General features: G+C 36.2%; 1 protein-coding gene across 1 annotated transcript; it reads right to left on the reverse strand.

Moving 5' to 3' along the window:
* Positions 1-571: 571 nt before the first annotated feature.
* Positions 572-16,298, reverse strand: LOC108674329 (glucoside xylosyltransferase 2-like). The gene is made up of 4 exons (XM_018162266.1): positions 16,014-16,298; positions 15,311-15,475; positions 2,107-2,242; positions 572-576 (listed from the first exon to the last, which is right to left on the reverse strand). Exons 1-4 carry the CDS (start codon positions 16,296-16,298, stop codon positions 572-574), a joined length of 591 nt encoding a protein of 196 aa, XP_018017755.1.
* Positions 16,299-18,512: the final 2,214 nt, after the last annotated feature.

An 18,512-nucleotide genomic window follows, 5' to 3' on the forward strand; every position in this document is an offset into this window, starting at 1 on the left:
ATACAGCGATGACCAGTTGAACTTGAAGCAAAAAGTTTAGACGCTATTTGAGGAATTCGAAATCAATGTTATCGCTTAATCTACGATAGGAAATACGATGTCGGTATAGCTGGATGAAAAACAAGAACTAGTTTTGCCCCGAATCTGTTCACGAACTTCGCCATTAAACAAATTTTCGACAGATGTGTTTGTCGTGCCGAAACTGCTGAATTCTATTAAAACGGCAGCCAGCTTGCCGAATCTTTAGAATCAGCAATTCATTGCTAATACAGAAAATCGGACGTTAGAGTTAGAACATAAATCGAAAGAGTTAGGGAAGGTTAGATCAAGTTCGGTCAAGCTCCTTTATATTTGAATATATAAAAGAAATTGGCTGACTGACATAAACCCAGATTCCTATAGTATAGAAATGCTGATTCTACAGACTCGGCAAACTGGCTGCCAATTCCTCAGCTCTGAGGGACATCATAGGCGTTCGGTAACGCAAATCTTGACCTTTTCCTCTGCTCCCCAAGTGTTCAGTTCATGAGCTTATATTATTTTTACGAACAAAATAATATTCAAGTTGCGCCTACCCTGAACAACACAGTAAAAATGGGCTTACAGATACGAACTCCAACTCGAAATATGACGGCAAAACAAGCCTCTACTTCCTATCATTTGGAGCTCATCAGACCAGATCCTTACAGATGATTTGGAGAATGATTTTTTTAATTTAAAGCACTGGGGATGAAATTCTAACAATAACTCCTGAAGAACTTGGCACGGTGGTCCAGTAAATTGACGGACTAGTGAGATGGATGTTATTACCATCTGCTATGTTATCTATTTCGTAATCCACAGATTTTTCATACAATTTATTTATTTTTATTTACGCCTGAAAGCAGAAAATTATTCATCTTATCATCTATTGAATAGTGCGGCTTGATTATATACGATTAGTAGAACAGTGCGGCTTGTTGATACACGATTGGTAGAATAGGGCCGGTTGTTGATATACGGTTAGTAGAACAGTGCAAGTTTTCGATCTACGATCAGTATAATAGTGCGGCTAGTTGATATACGATTAATGGAATAGAGCAAGTTTTTGCTACACGATCAGTATAATAGGCCGGTTGTTTATACGTATACGATCAGTAGAAAAGACCCTGTTGTTGATATACGATCAGTAGAATAGAGCCGGTTGTTGATGTACGACCAGTAGAAAAGCCGGTTGCTGATATAAGACCAGTAGATTAGGGCAGGTTGTGTATATATACGATAAGTAGAAAAGGCCCGGTTGTTGATATACGGCCAGTAGAAAAGGCCTGTTGTTGAAATACGACTAGTAGAATAGAGCCGGTAGTTGATTTACGACCAGTATAATAGAGCCAATTGTTGATGTGCGATCAGTAGAAAAGGCCCGGTTGTTGATATACGACCAGTAGAAAAGCCGGTTGTTGATATACGATCAGTGGAATTGGGCTGGTTGTTTATAGGTATGCGATTAGTTTAATCGGCCCTGTTTTTGATATGCGATCAGTATAAAAGGCCCTGTTGTTGATATGCGATCAGTATAAAAGGCCCTGTTGTTGATATACGATCAGTAGAAAAGGCCCGGTTGTTGATATACGACCAGTAGAAAAGGCCCTGTTGTTGATATACGATCTGTAGAAAGGTCCCTGTTGTTGATATACGATCAGTAGAAAAGGCCCTGTTGTTGATATACGATCAGTAGAAAAGGCCCGGTTGTTGATATACGACCAGTAGAAAAGGCCGGTTGTTGATATACGATCAGTAGATTAGGGCCGGTTATTTATATACGATTAATATAAAAGGCCCGGCTGTTGCATTACGACCAGTTGATGAGCGAAAGTTTCCATTGAATGAGCAAGCATAATTATCTGAGAAGGGATAATCGTCTAAACTATTCCAGCAATAATTGCACCTCTGATTATCAGGAATGGCATTGCACCTTGCGAACTTTCGGCTTCATCCTGAAATTAAAACGGTCGCAGGAGAGTATGAAAGAGTTAAAAACTATTTTCTCAGCGTTAAAAACATCGAAGAGAGACGCTAAATGAGCCCTCGCTGTTGACAACTGCGCTTTATATTTCTGGCACGCACCTTTTTTCTTGAGGTTGTTGATGATGTTCTCTCGTGTTTGGCTATCGTGGCCGTTGAAGGCGATGAAGGTTCCCCTGTCCTTGCCGCGCGTAGAGTTGATGACGGCAGGATAGCGGTGCTCAAGATCAAGGATGCCCTGCACCATCATCGGCTTATTTATACTATATTAGTATAAAATACAGCAAAGGCATCATCGCGTAAAAACCTCAGGAGCAGCATGCCATGAATATAAAAAAGTGTACCGCTTCAGTGAACAACATGTTATTCTTATGGCTGACATTTTCCTTGGCGAAACAGATGAACAGCGTAGAAGTAAAAAATACTTTTCTTGTTTTTGATACCATGTTTTGAATTTTCTTTTTTGTTTTTTTCCGGAGTCATTTTGAATTCTTCTGCAAGAACTTTCCACGCTTCTCTCTTTTGTTCGATGTCTTTGGTAAGCGTGGACTTTGAATATATGATGGGAAAGGTGCGCAGACTCATTGCGAATTTCAGCTCACCATCACAATTTTCACTAGTCCCATTACCATCACAATTAGACATTTTACATCAATCTTCTGCAAAGAATGAGAATTACTTAGGGAATAATTAATTATTTGAGTACTTAACAACCATTCTTCAATAGACTCATAGCGTAGTGCGGCATTATAAAAGTACTCTAACAGCGAAGTAGCACTTCAAAGTCTTTCTGCATACCAATCAGTAGTGCGACACTAAGCGACACTAAACATTGTAGAGCCACTTCGAAGTGCTAAGTGTCTGTGACGTATTTAGCATACCAACAGGACACTTCGTAGTGCATAGTGCTACTTCGTAGTGCTAGTGCCCTATTTAGCATACGGGCTTATATATGGCTTACCTAAAATTCACAAGCCTGATTTTGCCTCTAAGTTTCAATTTCGACCAATTTTTGCCGCGTATAATACTCCTAGTTTTAAACTTGCTAAATTTCTGGTACCGGTTTTAAACTGTCTTACGACTAATCAGTATACTGTTGACAATTCTTATACGTTCGTGGATCGCTTGAAGAATTTTACCGACGTTCAGGATTTAACTATGGCCTCATTTGACTTAGAAAATTTGTTTACCAATATAACCCTTCACGAAACAATTGAAATTTGCCTAAATTCACTGTTTAAAGAAATTAATGATCTTGTGATCGGTTTAAATCGTAAATTTTTCAAATCACTTTTAGAATTATCAGTTCTTAACTCGTTTTTCATATATGCTGGCAAGTTTTATAGACAGATTGACGGTTTAGGCATGGGACTTCCGCTTGGCCCGACATTCGCAAATATTTTTATGTGCTTTCACGAGGTTTCTTGGCTGGCCAATTGTCTTTTCGATTTTTCCTAACGTTCCCCCCGGATGTAAAATTGTAGAGAATTCTAGTCAACCAATTTATCTAACTTAGTTTAGCCTTTAATTTATAATATTCGAATTACGTTAACAGATCAAAATAGAAATCTTTTGAATACCAGAGGTGAAGAAATATAAGTACGATTGCACTTGAAGTCGAAAAATATTAAATCATCTTAAAAAAAGATTACTAATATAATACTAATAATAAGATTATTATTCAGAATTAATATCAGTTTCTACTACCATCAGACAGCTGTCTTTCGAAGGACAGCTGTCTGATGGTGCTTTATAGCTGCCTGTCTGACAGCATCGAAGGTGCTTTAACGAAAGAAGATGGTAGCAATAATAATTTCAAAGATGATAAAATATCTATTATCAATAACGGTCTGATGTTTTTATTCGATCAAGTATCTTATAGAATTGGGAATGAGGAAATTGAGGGCTATAGTTATTCTAGATTTACCACATCTCTGAAAGGATTGCCAACATATAAACGAAGCTCAAAAGAAAAGATGATGTTCTTCAGAAGTATTGACACTAGGAAAAATGAAAAGTCGAATGATGGATTCAATGAACGTAGCGATTATTTAGGAGCCGCTAATGGTCATTAATCGTACATTTATATATATTTATATATTTGTATATAATTCAATATTGGTGTGATAACATTAGTTCCATGCTGTTAACCCAGCAGGCATCTGACGTTGAAACAACGTTGATTATTGGTTGATTAAAGGTTGAAATGTTGAACAACCAAATTAAACGTCATATCAACGTCGAAATCTGAACAACAGTGGAAGGGACGTAAAATAACCTTATTTCAACGTTGAAATAACGTCGATATTAAAAGGTTTTCACTTAAGAATTACCTTCAAAAATTCAAACATACAAAGGTCTAGAATTCAATAACAAGCCAACACAAGAGTTATTCAAAAAGTTTGAAATTAAATGGTTTGCAACTGAAAATGAAATAAAGATCAAGTTGTTGAGAGATTTAACCGAACTCTCTAGACAAAAATGTGGAAATATTTCACTTACGTCGAGACAAAAAAGTGATAGATATTTTACCTGATTTAGTTGCTAATTATAACAAAAGTTGTCATAAATTAATAACAATAACTCCTCGTGTAGCTTCAATTGAACAGAACAGTAAAATAGTCTATGCAAATTAATTACCCGAGATAAAGACGGATGTAAGAAAGCCTAAATTGAAGGTTGAAGATCATGTCAGAATTAGTAGAAAACGTAAGGATTTCAATAAAGGATATATCCCTAATTTCACACGTAAGTTATTTCTGATCTCTAAACTATTAGAGACGACGAAACCAGTAACTTATAGGCTGAAAGATATGAGCAGTGAAGAAGTAATAAGGAGTTTTTACGATGAAGCATCATCAAAATATAGTAGCGATGTTTATGAAATTGATAAAATTTTGAAAAATAGTAAATGGAAATTGTTAGTTAAATGGAAGGGATTAGCTGTCCCATTTTGGATTCCAGAAGCTGAACTAACAACAAGTTGAACTGACATTATGATAAACGCATATTAAGTTCAAAATAAACACATACTGAGTTCAAAATAAGCAGACATTGAGTTCAAGTTGTTTGAGATATTTTACTTAATAAAATTGTGTTAATTGATTTAAAAACAGAACAAGATTTGATCAAATTTTAATTAATAATATAATTTGAGAGACTCAAGAAAACAATTCACACAAGAAAAAGTTGGGGAATAAGATTTTTACAATGATGCTAAAAAGTATATAAGCCTCTAATTGAACCCCTCACCAAAATTGAAGAAGAAACTGGTTAGCTCTGAAAGATGCTTCCCAGATTCTCTCACAGAGATATTAACAATCAAACCTGCTGAAAGATTGGCAATAGATCCTTCAGACTCAGAAGAATACGACTCCAAAGGACTAGTTGGTTCAAAAGCTAAACCTTTTTTTAAGTCTAGCCTTCAAACCTGGATCTGCATGAGTATGACAAAGCTTATGGCATAAAATTTGAAGGAAAAAACGTTACGCTAGGAGATACAATGGTCAGCATCCAAGGTAATGAATTTAGGCATTTATGATTAAGGTAATTAAATAATAATTAAGGTAATTATGATTAAGGGACTGGTAATGAAGTTTTTGAAGGAACTGTTGGGTTATGGGAGCTTGAAACAAAACAATCCCCTGAAGCTATGAAGAAAATGATGTGGAAATTACCTAACAATTTTGAGACAGACTAAGGCTAATATTAAGCCAAATAGAACAATAGAAGCAAACAAAGGGGAAAGGTATAAAAAAATCAACAAGCCATTCTATAAAGCGATGCAGAAAGAAAGGCGCGTTATGAAGTTGCCAGAATTAAAGCTGCAAGTATCGCATAGTCAAGGGATCAAACTTCGGAATCAAGACCAGATACTGATTCAGGTGTTTCAGGATCAGGAATAGTAGTCATACCTTGTAACGTTAATGATATTGTTGCAAGACATCACTTTATTTGGCTCTCCGAATGCTGGAAACACAGGAGTCTTTAATGAATTACAGGCACTGACTCGTGAATTTTATAAACGAAATTTATTTAATGATCATGATGTTAAACTATTGAATGGTTTTTGTTAAAAAAATGGACGCATACTTATTACCGGTAGAAAAAGTGATATATACACGAATTTTACGCCAGCAATAAAATTGGATACAAACAAATTTCATGAACTAACATTGGTGGGACTGGATATGCATCACTCTATCTCGAATGTCGAGGAGACAACAAATAAATTTTATGTTGGGAAACATGGGATAGTAATCCCTATAACTATTCCGACCGGATGCTATGAGATAGAGAACATGAATAACTATAATAACAAGGCGTTCTGAATTGAGGACTCGATTGATATAAAAGCGAACACCAATATTCTGAAATGCGTTATAACTTTCATGATCCTGAGTGAAAAAATTAATTTTAACGAACCCAACAGTTTGCATGATCAGTTAGGCTTTGATGATGGAGTGTTGGAAGGTGTTAATTGGATAACATGAAAGCACAAATATAGTAAATTCAATGTCTGTTAATGCAATACTTGTTCACTGCAGTATAATCAATGGATCATATCTCAAGGGTGATTTAAGAAATATCAGTACGATTGCACTTGAGGTCGAAAAATATTAAATAATCTTTAAAAAAGAATACTAATTTAATACTAATAATAAGATTATTGTTCAGAATCAATATCAGTTTCTACTACAATCATACAACTGTCTTTACATCGAAGGTGCTTTAACGAAAGAGGATGGTAGCAATAGTAACTTCAAAGATGATAAAATATCAATTAATCAAGTATCTTATAGAATTGGGATTGAGGGCTATAGTTATCCTAGAATTGCCACATTTCTAATTCTAAAAGGATTGCCAACATATAAACGAAGCTCAAAAGAAAAGATGATGTTCTTCTGGAGTATTGACACTAGGCAAAATGAAAAGTCGAATGATAGATTCAATGAACGTAGCGATTATTTAGGAGCCGCTGGTGGTCAATTTAATGCTACAACCCCCTTAAAACACATTTTTGTATTCTGCCAAAATTATGATTCACAACTTTCTAACAACGCACTCTTTGATCATTGTGTTATAAAGAATGCATATATCCAGCTAAATAACAGAAGGTATCCTGAGCAAAACATACAAATTGATTTTGATAGTAACAATTATGCAGTAGTTTATAAAATGATGATAGATTATGCATCACGCGCAAATTGTGCGGTAGCATACAGATATTATTGATTTTTGCATCCGATTTTCGTATTTGATATCAGTTGGCTAAATGAACGTCTTTAGGACAGTCTTATTGACATGAAGATTAAAGCCTAATTCAATAATAACATTCCTGATAATACACATGCTTATGCTCTGATTCTTTCAGACAGAATAATTCAATTACAATTTGATGGTGAAAAAATGAATACAAATTGCTTAAGAATTTAAAAATTCTTTTGGATTTATATCTTATTAAATGATGTATTGCGTAGAATGGCAAATAAAGTACTGATGCTGAGCATGCTCGTGATGTCATGACGAAAAATAATAAAATATTAAAAAGCCGACGTTGCTTGATTTGTAAGAAAACTAAAACTTCTTTTGTATCAGCAAGAGAAGTAAAAGAAGGTTTCATCATTTCAATTCCTGCTATCCTAGGAGCTCTAGGCGCTGCTGGGTCTTTAGCAGGAGGGGCTTCTGCCATCACTCAAACACTAATAAAATACACTAATGAAATACCCAAATAAATTTAGAAATAAAGGCTAAAACTAAAAAAGTTGCATAAAACATTTTACTGAATAGAAGTCCTAGATAAACAAAACAGAACGTTTCGGGTTATGCCCATCATCAGCTAGTAAAATACATCTGGAAATACATGGAAATCAATTTTAGTAAATAAATTTAGAAAATGATTAGGAAAGAAAGAAAAAAACACAATTATCGACCTACAATCGAAAGAGGAAAAAAGCTGGATTGTTATCAATTTAGGTTTAAGTTTATGGATGTAAAGAGACTCTAAAATTCGTGGATCGGTTTGGCTGCTAGCGTTACAAAGAATTTTAAATTGATTGATGGACACGGGAGGAGCAAGTGAGCACTGTTCTGTATGAAGTCTGACTGATGAATGAGGCGGCTGAGCAAGTGGACGCCCAGTACGGAAACTTCTTCCAGCATGTTCGGCAACTCTGGTGAACGTGAGATTGGCATCGAAAGAGTAAAAAAGTGTTATCTATATACCTTTTGTAAAAAACAGGTTTAAAGCTAATAGGGCAGTCATTTAACCATATTGTTTCGTGGAAGCACATAAAAATATTTGCAAAAGTTGGCCCTAATGGTAGACCGATGCCAAGACCCTCACACTGTTGATAAAATTTCCCATTGAACATGAAAAAAGAATTCAAAACCGACAGTTCAAGCAGGTTTTTAAAAAGTATCTTTGAAAGTTCAATAATATAGTAGCACCAGGATTAGTAAATAAGAGTCCCAAACAGATATCAATAGTTTCCCGTACCGGAATATTTGTAAATAAATTTTCAATATCGAAAGAGGCCATGAATAATGTATTAGCATTTTTTATAGTCGAAATTTCATTGGAGAACAAATGAGAATTTCAGTTGTATATTGATTTTGCGTGTATGGAGACAAAATAGGTATACGAGAAATTTAGCCAAATTGAAACTAGGAGTATTACAAGCTGAAAAGATTGGCCGAAAAGGAAATGCTGTATTGAAATTAGCCTTATGAACTTTGGGAAGCCTATATAGAATTCTAGGACCTGAACCAGAAACAAATAGTTGGCTATAAACATCATCGGTAATTAATTTGAGGGCTTTAACCTTACGCAAAAAATTGTTAATTTTGTCTTCTACTCTCAAAGTGAATTTTTGTATAGGATCTAAAATTTCAATAAACTTAGTGCGGTCCGAAATGAGAGAAGTCATACTAGTCAGATACCTAACCTTATCAATTATGACCACACCTCGCCCTTTATCCGGCCTACTTACAATTATGTTACGATTAGAAGCAAATTTTCGAAGTTCAACTAAATCCTGCTTGGTAGAAATAGCTGAAATATTTTAAATGGCTTGAAGTTATAATAATATCTATTTGCAACAATTTTAAGCTTCTCAGTGAACTCAGGGAGATCTTGACAATTTAAGGATTTCACATTATAAACGAGCTTTTCAAATGCTAAAAAATATCTATGGAAATCTAATTTGAAAACTGGCAGACAAGCTGATGATGGGCATAGCCCGAAACGTTCTGTTTTGTTTATCTAGGACTTCTATTCAGGGAAATGTTTCATGCAACTTTTTCAGTTTTAGCCTTTATTCTTAAACTTAGAAGAACTCCTCGAGATATTGTGGACCCAAATAAATGCAATAATGAAATACACTAATAAAATTCACTAATACAATACAAAATTAAAATATCCTAATAAAATACATTAGTAAAATACACTTATCTAATACTAATCTAATATCCTGTAATGCACGGTTCCTGTTCCTCGACCCTCCATTTCACCAAACTTCTGCTCCCGTTCGGATACTGCTTTGCCTGCTTTCTTGTTTGCAAACAGTGTTGGCTAGTGATAATGAGAGTGATACTAACTCCATCTTTTCTGATGCTCCCATTGGTGTCGGTAGTTCCTCTATGCGCGAGTATTTGGAAAGGGTGGACAAGTTGCTGTCCTTCCTCAAAAACTAGTCCTGAGAAGAGGAAAGCAGGTAGACCAGGGAGGTTTTCTAACGTGATCGCTGCTGATACAGTGAATTTTGGCAAGGTTATTAAAGTAGTGGATGCAATCAATGTCAGAATGCTGAGCAAGCTTGAAGACCTAAAATATCTGCGAATTCGCAACTCAAGTGTGACGTCGACTTGGTCGTTGAAAAGCAGGACATCTCACCGAGTTACGCTGACGTGGTGACTCGTAGCGTCTCCTCACCTCAGGGATCATCTGTTAAACGCCGCTCTGCTGACCCAGGAATGATGCAGGTGCCTGCAGAAATGGTATGAGAAAATCTTTGGATCCTACTATGTTGCGTTTGGAAAGACAACTCGACTGTGTTGAGCAGGAATCTCTAGTAAAAGTTATTGACTGTCATGGTGGTTTTATCCAATCGATTGTCGACTCTTCCATCGTAACCTCTGTTGAAAAAAAAAGTTGAGGCACTGAATAATGCTAATCAACCCAAGAAATTATTTGTGGGTAAGGTGAACGAGTTTATTGATGATACTCTATGTGCCACGGACATCGAGACCGTAATGAGGTAAAAGCCGGACGACCTGTTTGTTAATGAATATCTGACAAAAATGCAAGCTGCTATTATATTCAAGCTAAGAACTCTGGAGGAATGATGAGACTATCGATATAGTATAGGTATGTACGGCATGGTCAAGTTTATGTCAAGACCAAAACACGCGTCAAGATTTCATTCATCAATTGCGAGTCTGACCTGGCTGATCTTGAGGCGTCATTGCGCGTCATCCCATGCGCCTGAAGCTCCGCCTCTTGTCTCTATCTTATTGCCAGTCTCTATCACTTCTACTGTGGCTGAGTTTATCTATCCTAGTCTGTGATTCTCAAGTGTCAGATGACAATGTTGATACCATTCGTCCCTTGATATTTTCTGAATGACCTGATTGACCAATGATTCCTTGTTGAAAGATAAGATCCTTCACATGCGATATGTTCATGAGCATTTCCTTGTATTAGCCTTTCCTGTTTATCAAGTCACGCCCTTGGTGACGTCAATTAGCGTAGCTATATGAGCTCTGACCAGACCAGGAAACTCAGTCTTGGGCCGAGAACAGTCGTGTGTACGCCCTTACTCCTGTCCGTATCCATCAGGGGCCGGATTATCAAAACTTCGTAACTTTTTGTACTTACGACAAAAAACTTCTGTGGTACGTAAATACACCCTAATTTTGGCATTATCAAAACTTTCGTACACAAGTCTTAGCTAAAAGCCTAAATTTTTTCCCGCGCAAATGTTTTTATAATACCACCGCTAGTATTACGTTGTCATAGCAACGCCACTCGTAAGTCGATTATGCGTACTTACGAAGTTTTGATAATATGGCCCCAGGGCAGTAAGCCTAAATTAATGTCAGAGTAGAAGATACACTCTAGACTTACCCATACTTCAACTGGACGCCGAAGACATCAGTGTTAAAGCTCCAACTTATAATCTGATTATCCTAAACTGTAAGCCGAAATATTCTCACTAAGTATAAGTATCTAATCTGTACTTAACTCGTGCTTCACTTATCCTCATTCAAGTCAAGGCACCAGAACCTGCCTCAGGTAATTAATAACTAATTAGATACGCCTAAAACGTGTATAGAAAAGCACTGCGTGCGTACGAAACACTACATCGTACACAAGAAGTCATCTCTTTTTTGCTATTATTGAATACCTTGAATCTGTTGAATTACATGTGGTCAGCTAGATGTAACTCCTTTCACGGTTCATGAAATCCCTTACCATTCTATGTTCCTTATATTGCTGCCATATAAGTTATGAAATCGGCTAGGATCATGATACAGACCGACGAGATCAATTAGATTAGTTAGAGTATGATTACCTCAGTGTCTTGTATGTTCGAGTTAAGCAGCTCCCCTCTGGAACTGTGTTCATTAAACTTATTATCATTCTATGATCTCAGTGTTTTGTATGTTCGGTTTAAGCAGCTATCTTCTGGAACTGTGTTCATCAAACTAATTATCATTCCATAAACTCAGTGTTCTATATGTTCGATTTAAGCAGCCCCTTCTGGGACAGTGTTCATTAAACTAATTATCATTCTATGATATTAATGATTTGTATGTTTGCACTCTGATAGAATCCTGTGCGTGCAGGTTTCAAGGCCGAAATATAAGGAAACACGGATCAAGTCTGAACTTCATTCCACCTTATTGAAATCGCGCGTCGCAACTCCCGAACTAAGCTGATTTACTTTAGGAGCGTATCAGATGTTAAGAAGGTAAGCTGGAATACTAAATAAGTATTCCGGAAATGAAAGAAAGTTGTAGCGGTTAGGGGTAGTGAGGATGAGTGATAGCCATTCCTCGTATCGGCCTGTATGTATTTTAATCGCCTTAAGTACAATAACCCGTATATGAGGTTCTAAGTTATTAAATATGAACATTTCATGGAAAATACAGGGTAGTAGCGCAAAAAAGTGCATGGATGTAGTAAGAGCTTATGAGCTACGCCACCATTCTCTTGAGCAAAAACATCATCTATTCGCCATCAGTAACTTCAGCTACTTCCATACTTCGGCCATGCGTCCGAAGTTATGTCAAGAGAATTAAAAGATTTGTTTATGAAATACTTTCCGGACATTAATCTTCGTATGTTACTGCTTAACAATTTCAAAATAGGTTCGTTTTAGGTACAAAGATATCCTCCCTTCTCACATGCGATCGTCCCTAGTTTATAAATTTAGTTGTGCACGATGTGCATCTGCGTACGTCGGAATGACGGCACGCAACCTTTACACTAGGGTCGCTGAGCATAAAGGGAGGAGTTATAGGACTGGGCAGTTACTATCGCGCCCTCCTCATTCGGCTGTGCGCACTCACGCCGAACAGTGCAACGTTCCGGTGTCCGACACTGACTTTAAGATTTTAGTTTATAGTTCTGGTGCTTCCGATCTGCGCATTTTGGAATCATTATATATTATTAAAGAGAAACCTAGTTTGAATGCTGCCTACAGTTCTTATCCATTAGAAATTTAGAATAGATAGGTATTTCTTTATTATTCTGACCTTTGCCTGTAAATTTAGGTTTTAACTTCTGTTGTTTTTTTGTTTTTTTCTTATGACTCCAAACTTTATTATTCTTCTGACTATTTGTGTTCTAGATTTATCGAAATGACGATGGAGCTGGTCTCCGAAACGTTTTCAATAGAGAAATGCTGAATTTTTGTGGAGTTTTCTTCGCTTTTAAATTTTTAGTGAATCTGCGATTCAAGCAATCTAGTTACATTATTACAGTATGTATTCATGTCACCGAGTATCAAAGTGACTAAATAACATTAATTTTGCACATTTGGGTGGAATATTCTACTTTGCATTGACTGCTGTAATACTAAGTTCACATATTTTTTGTTTCCGTACATAATTTACAAGTTAAAATGCAGGAGTAGTCATTGAAAGAGAGTTGAATAATTAGTATAAAACTCAGAACGCAATCGCATTAATGATTGGACTTGGAGCGAACCACCTTGTGCAAAAACGCCTTATATGAACTATCGTACCACGCCGGTTTGTACATCTTGGACAAATTTATGGCCGGACTCGCGCCCCTAATGCTCACGTCTTCCCTTCCCCTACCTCCCGCCTATACTGAATTGAGAAAAAATATTGAAGAACAATATCCTCTCTAGAATTGAGAATAGTCTACGCGTTCAATGTGTTAACCGATTGAACACTTTAAAGAGTCTAGGTATTAAAGTAATAGAAGATTAAAGCCTTTGATTTGTTTTGAAGAAGCAATTATTCAGAAAGCTATTTCATATACATGCATGTGCGTCACACCTCAAGCTAGCTATTTACATACCAAGAGATCAATACTACAACATCCTATACGTAACTGTTCAATTGAACCAATTGAGTAGTACAATTTCATCTAAGTTAGGTCATCATTTCTATCTGATTTTTAATTAACAGATCTTCGAATAATGAGGAGAGGTCAATAATAGACGAACATGCCACGTTTATAAAAAAAATACTGACTCGAAATGTTACAAAAAAGGAAAACGTCTCGTCAACTCAGAGGATTTCTCGGGAAGTTGGAAACAGCACCGACGCTTCGATTCAAATTTGACGCGTCTTGTATAGTTGGAGGACGCTTCAGCAGTTTCACGCCCATTTTTACAATAATAATGGGCTTTTCATGTATAATTATACAATTATATTTAAAATTATTGTGGTTAAGTCAGAGTATGAACGGAGAACATTTTTTAAAGATCAGCTAACCTGTGTTGTATTAAATTAGGAAACTTGTGGGTGACTGCGAACGCCATTGCAAACGTGAATCCAAAGCTTTTTATGGGCCTGACAGAATTCAAGTGTGAAAAATCGAGTGCCTGACTGCTCTATTGTAACGATTGCAATGAATATTTAATTGATTCATCATTAATTAGCTGCCAATCTGTTTTATTAATCTCATATTCACCATGCTTGCCTGACATTATTTTCCCTCAGTGGAGTTTGGAGTCTGCTTGATTAAGTCATTCAAGTGGTTATACGCTAATGAAGTAAATGATGTTTAGTAGCCTACAATTCAATAGGTTTTGCTAGACAGATCCAGTCTGAATATCCACAACAATGGAATTTAATTAAAGTTATTCACCAAGTGGATCTAGATGTGCTGATGTCATGATTTAACTGGAGCAGAATTTATTATTTCTTTCGGTTTGCTCGCTATTTTTTATATATTTTATGACAACCTATTCTTATATTAGCAGTTATCGACCGATTAACAGAGTATAATTCAGTTTTTGGTGCATGTCAGATCCGTCAAATTAATGTGAGTAATAAATGTTTGACCAGGGTGTAATTTGTCTAAATGTGATAATGTTAACAGCAGACCAGTTTCTTGCTCAAGCCAATCTAAGGCAGTATAGCACTCGAGATTACTAATATTGCTAAAACATTATGAGAAACTGATTTTGCTTTTAGGACATACGATTTTGAATTAGCCTAAGCTGCTAGTTATGACGATGTTTAACACCTTTTGTGCCTTTGATTTTGCCTTATTCTGCTGATATTAGCAACAGAGAATATTTCAGCTAACGTTTATTGTTGTCATGACTTATCTTACGTATCTAGGTTTTCGAACGACGAGAACTATTGAAATAAATAATNGCAATGAATATTCACTTAAAAATGAACGTAAAATTTTTAACTACAGCAACTAGTTTTCGTTATTTCATTAATATCAAGTTTGATACATTTTTTACGTATGTAAAATATACTAATTAAGCTTTCTACGATGAACTTTATTGATCATGCGATATAGGATATGAAATTAAACCTTATTACTCATGATATTAGAACTATATGTGAATTTTTTTGGGATAACGCGTAATTGATTGTCAAATAATTTAATCAATTATACTAAACACACAAAAAATTCCCCTGTAATGTAAGAATAAAAAAAATAGCCTGAAAATTTTGAAACAAACTGGAAAGTTAAATTCAGTTACACAGGTAAATTTTCATTCTTTTTTTCGCTTTAAAAGTTAAATTTAAATAATGAAATCACCAATATTATTGGAAATTGAATTCACCTTAAATACTTTCGTACCAAATTCATCATAACGTTGAAAACTTTCTGGTCGCTAAGTAAAGGCTTAGCAAATTCCAAAGCCGACTGGAGGGCGGCCTGCCATTTCTCAGCCTGGCTCCTGATGCGCGTAAGATTGAGGAGCAGAAGACCAGAGTTGAAACCCCGTCCAGCGAAATTGGCCATCTACGATTAGTTATAGAAAAAACTTAGTACTTTATACGGTCTGTTTAAGGAAAAATTAACACTTTCTATGATTTGTTAACAAAAAATCTTGTCACTTTCTACGATCGGTTAGCCAGAATACTTAGCACTTTCTACTATTGGTAAAAAAATAATTTAGCACTTTCTACGAACTGTTAAAAGGAATAACTTAGCGCTTGTTACGATCGGTTAAAGACAAGAATTAACGCTTTCCAACGAATTTGATAATAAATTTAGGATCATTTCTATCATAACTACTTACACACATGAATTTGCTATAGTCAAGAATTTGCTATAACACATGAATTTGCTTAAAGTTGCTATCGCAATTTTAAGGGGTGAGTAGATTTCTAAGATTCTTTTTATACTGATATACATACATCAAAAATACATGAATGATCAACCTTCGCCCTACCTTCGTACGTCAGACAATGATTAGTTTTAATGGATTTAAAATTTTGCGAATATCATTACTTTTAATTTTGCAGGAAACCTAGTGATTATAATATTGTATACAAACCTTTTCAAGCTCGGTGAAAGGTTTGTCACTGAAGATTCTCCACAAAGGCGTTACAGCTCCAAGCAACTGATCATCGTTGAAATTTTTAAATGCTCTCCACAGATCTTCTATCGGTCGCAGGAACACAATGTCCGTATCTAAGTAGATTAATGCGTCTTCCTCAGGGTACATCTTTTCAAAAATTAGTTTGTTAGAGTCGCACATCAGCCTCTTTTTTTCCACAACTTCCAGCGTCGGCTGAGAGGAAACTTTTCTAAACTGAGGGAACGAGAAGCTACATTTCATTATTCAATACAATTATGTCTTTATTTATCATTAAATATCTCACTTTTTTAATACTAAAGGCATTCAGTCAACATATGTTATTAATGTTGTCGATTTATGTGACATACGAGTGTTTAAATGATTCTGATTTTATAATGATATATGCAAGACTTTAAATTCAGCTAAAATAGTCTAAATAGTGTGCACTAAGGCGACTCTCGTCAACCTTTTAAACATTATGCCTTTGCATAGGATAGAGTCTCATATAAAGAATAATTCTACAAGATTATTTCTATGCGAAACAAGATTTTTACTAATGCACTTTCGAAAATGTGCTCAACCGACATATCAATTTATAGCAGGCGTGGGACAACATTCTAAAGCCTATGGGATATAACTGAGGCTGAGCGGGATAGAGTATGGCGCATGTTTTGAGAAAATGATGTTTTAAATGCAAAGTAAATTATAATTATTTTATGTCTAATATAGAATTGCGATATTTTGTCAGAGAATTTGGTTAAAGTTCATCAGAGACTTATTCGAGCGTCTCTGAAAAATACATATTGTCTTGCGATATTAACTGGATTTGAAATATTTGTTAAATCGTAAGGATTCAAGAAGCGTAGGGAGGAGGAACCGGAATAAAAATTTAGTTTTTTATTGCGTGTTCTTTTTTGTCATGATAAGAATAATAAACGAAACTTTTCTTTGAACTTCGAAACTGAAGTTGAATAGGAATTATAAATTAGCAATGAGTTTGAATGGGTGTAACTTTTATAATTACATTCGTTTGTGAATTAACCACGGGAGTCTGAATTAAGAGAATTGGATCTACAGGATTAAATTAAAGGGATTTTGGAAAAGTTTATATTTCATTTTTAAATTATTTTATCGATTACCGGTATCGACTGACTCAGCTGTTAGTTCATTATGAATGAATAATGCTTAATTAATATATTTGATGAATGCATAGTGAGTAATTTACTTCGTATCCGCGTACGGACAATTTTCCAAACCTTAAGAGTTATTTTATTGCGTTGTTGTGGAGGCCAAAACTGCACCATGGAAGTAATTCTTCTGATCACTTCATCAGAATTCACTAGTACATGAAACCTGGAAAATAATTTAAAAACATATGTCATGAGTGTCACATCAACTTACCATTATATAAAATCTTTGATTAGAGCGTCAGTAATTCTGACTTAAAATTATATTATGCTGTATAGAACGTGGTGTGATGGTGAAGTAATTAATAACTTGAGTTAAGAAAGTTATTGGAAGTTAGAAACTAAAAGTGAAGTGTTGAGAAGGCTACAGGAATTTGGGGTGAAACTGCGTAAAGCATGCATAAGGTGCTATGGTTCTCGAGATCGTGAGACCGAGGGTTTGTTTATAGTTTGAAATGGCGAGGATATCAAAGGTCAACGGTGCTGACCTTGTGGAACTCACAACCGTCGCGGCGTCACTTCGAGGGTATAGGCTTAACTGTGCGCTACTGCTGCCTATAAAAGGACCTTAAAATTGGCGCCAACGGTTGGTTCTACGGAGGTGACCGTCACGCAAGCACGGTCTGCAGTCAGCAAACTTTGTAACGGCCGCGGCCGTGAGGCCGGCGGTTTGTCTTTTCGAACATTGACGGTCGCGAGAAACCTAGACTATCGAGGCAGCTATACGAGTCCGGTGAGCACGTCAAGAAAATCAACATCAACACTACGGCTGCGACTCCGCCGAGAGACAATGCGAGAGAGCAAGAGTTGTACAACGATTATAACGCACGTCATCAGAAGATTCAAGTTTTCGAGCTCGGCGCAAGAATTATCATCGGGACGGTCATCAGCATAATACGGTCACAAATTTCATCAGAAGAAGCAGTACGGTCACAGTCATCTTCGACCGCAGTACGGCAACGGACTTGGAGCATTTTGGAACGGACTTGGAAGACGAACACCACTATTCCGAAGTACGGTCATTATAACTCTACGGTTAGACCGGCCACGAGACATCACTAAAGCGCGAGAAATACGGCCATGAAGAAGGAGCAACTTTGAAAGCGGACGCGAGAATACAGCAGCGGTACGGCCGCTGAACCTACGGCCGCAAACGTGTGCGCAAGTTACGGTCGTTTACAACTGTCGTACGGCTCAACGGAACTGCAACGCATCAGCATTTTTCCGGTAACATTAGATGATTTTAATGATGTAATCTGATAGGTTTTGGACTTTTAGTTGTGTTCAG

This window comes from Hyalella azteca, unplaced genomic scaffold (assembly GCF_000764305.2).
Source record: "Hyalella azteca isolate HAZT.00-mixed unplaced genomic scaffold, Hazt_2.0.2 contig3629, whole genome shotgun sequence".
Lineage (NCBI taxonomy): Eukaryota > Metazoa > Arthropoda > Malacostraca > Amphipoda > Hyalellidae > Hyalella > Hyalella azteca.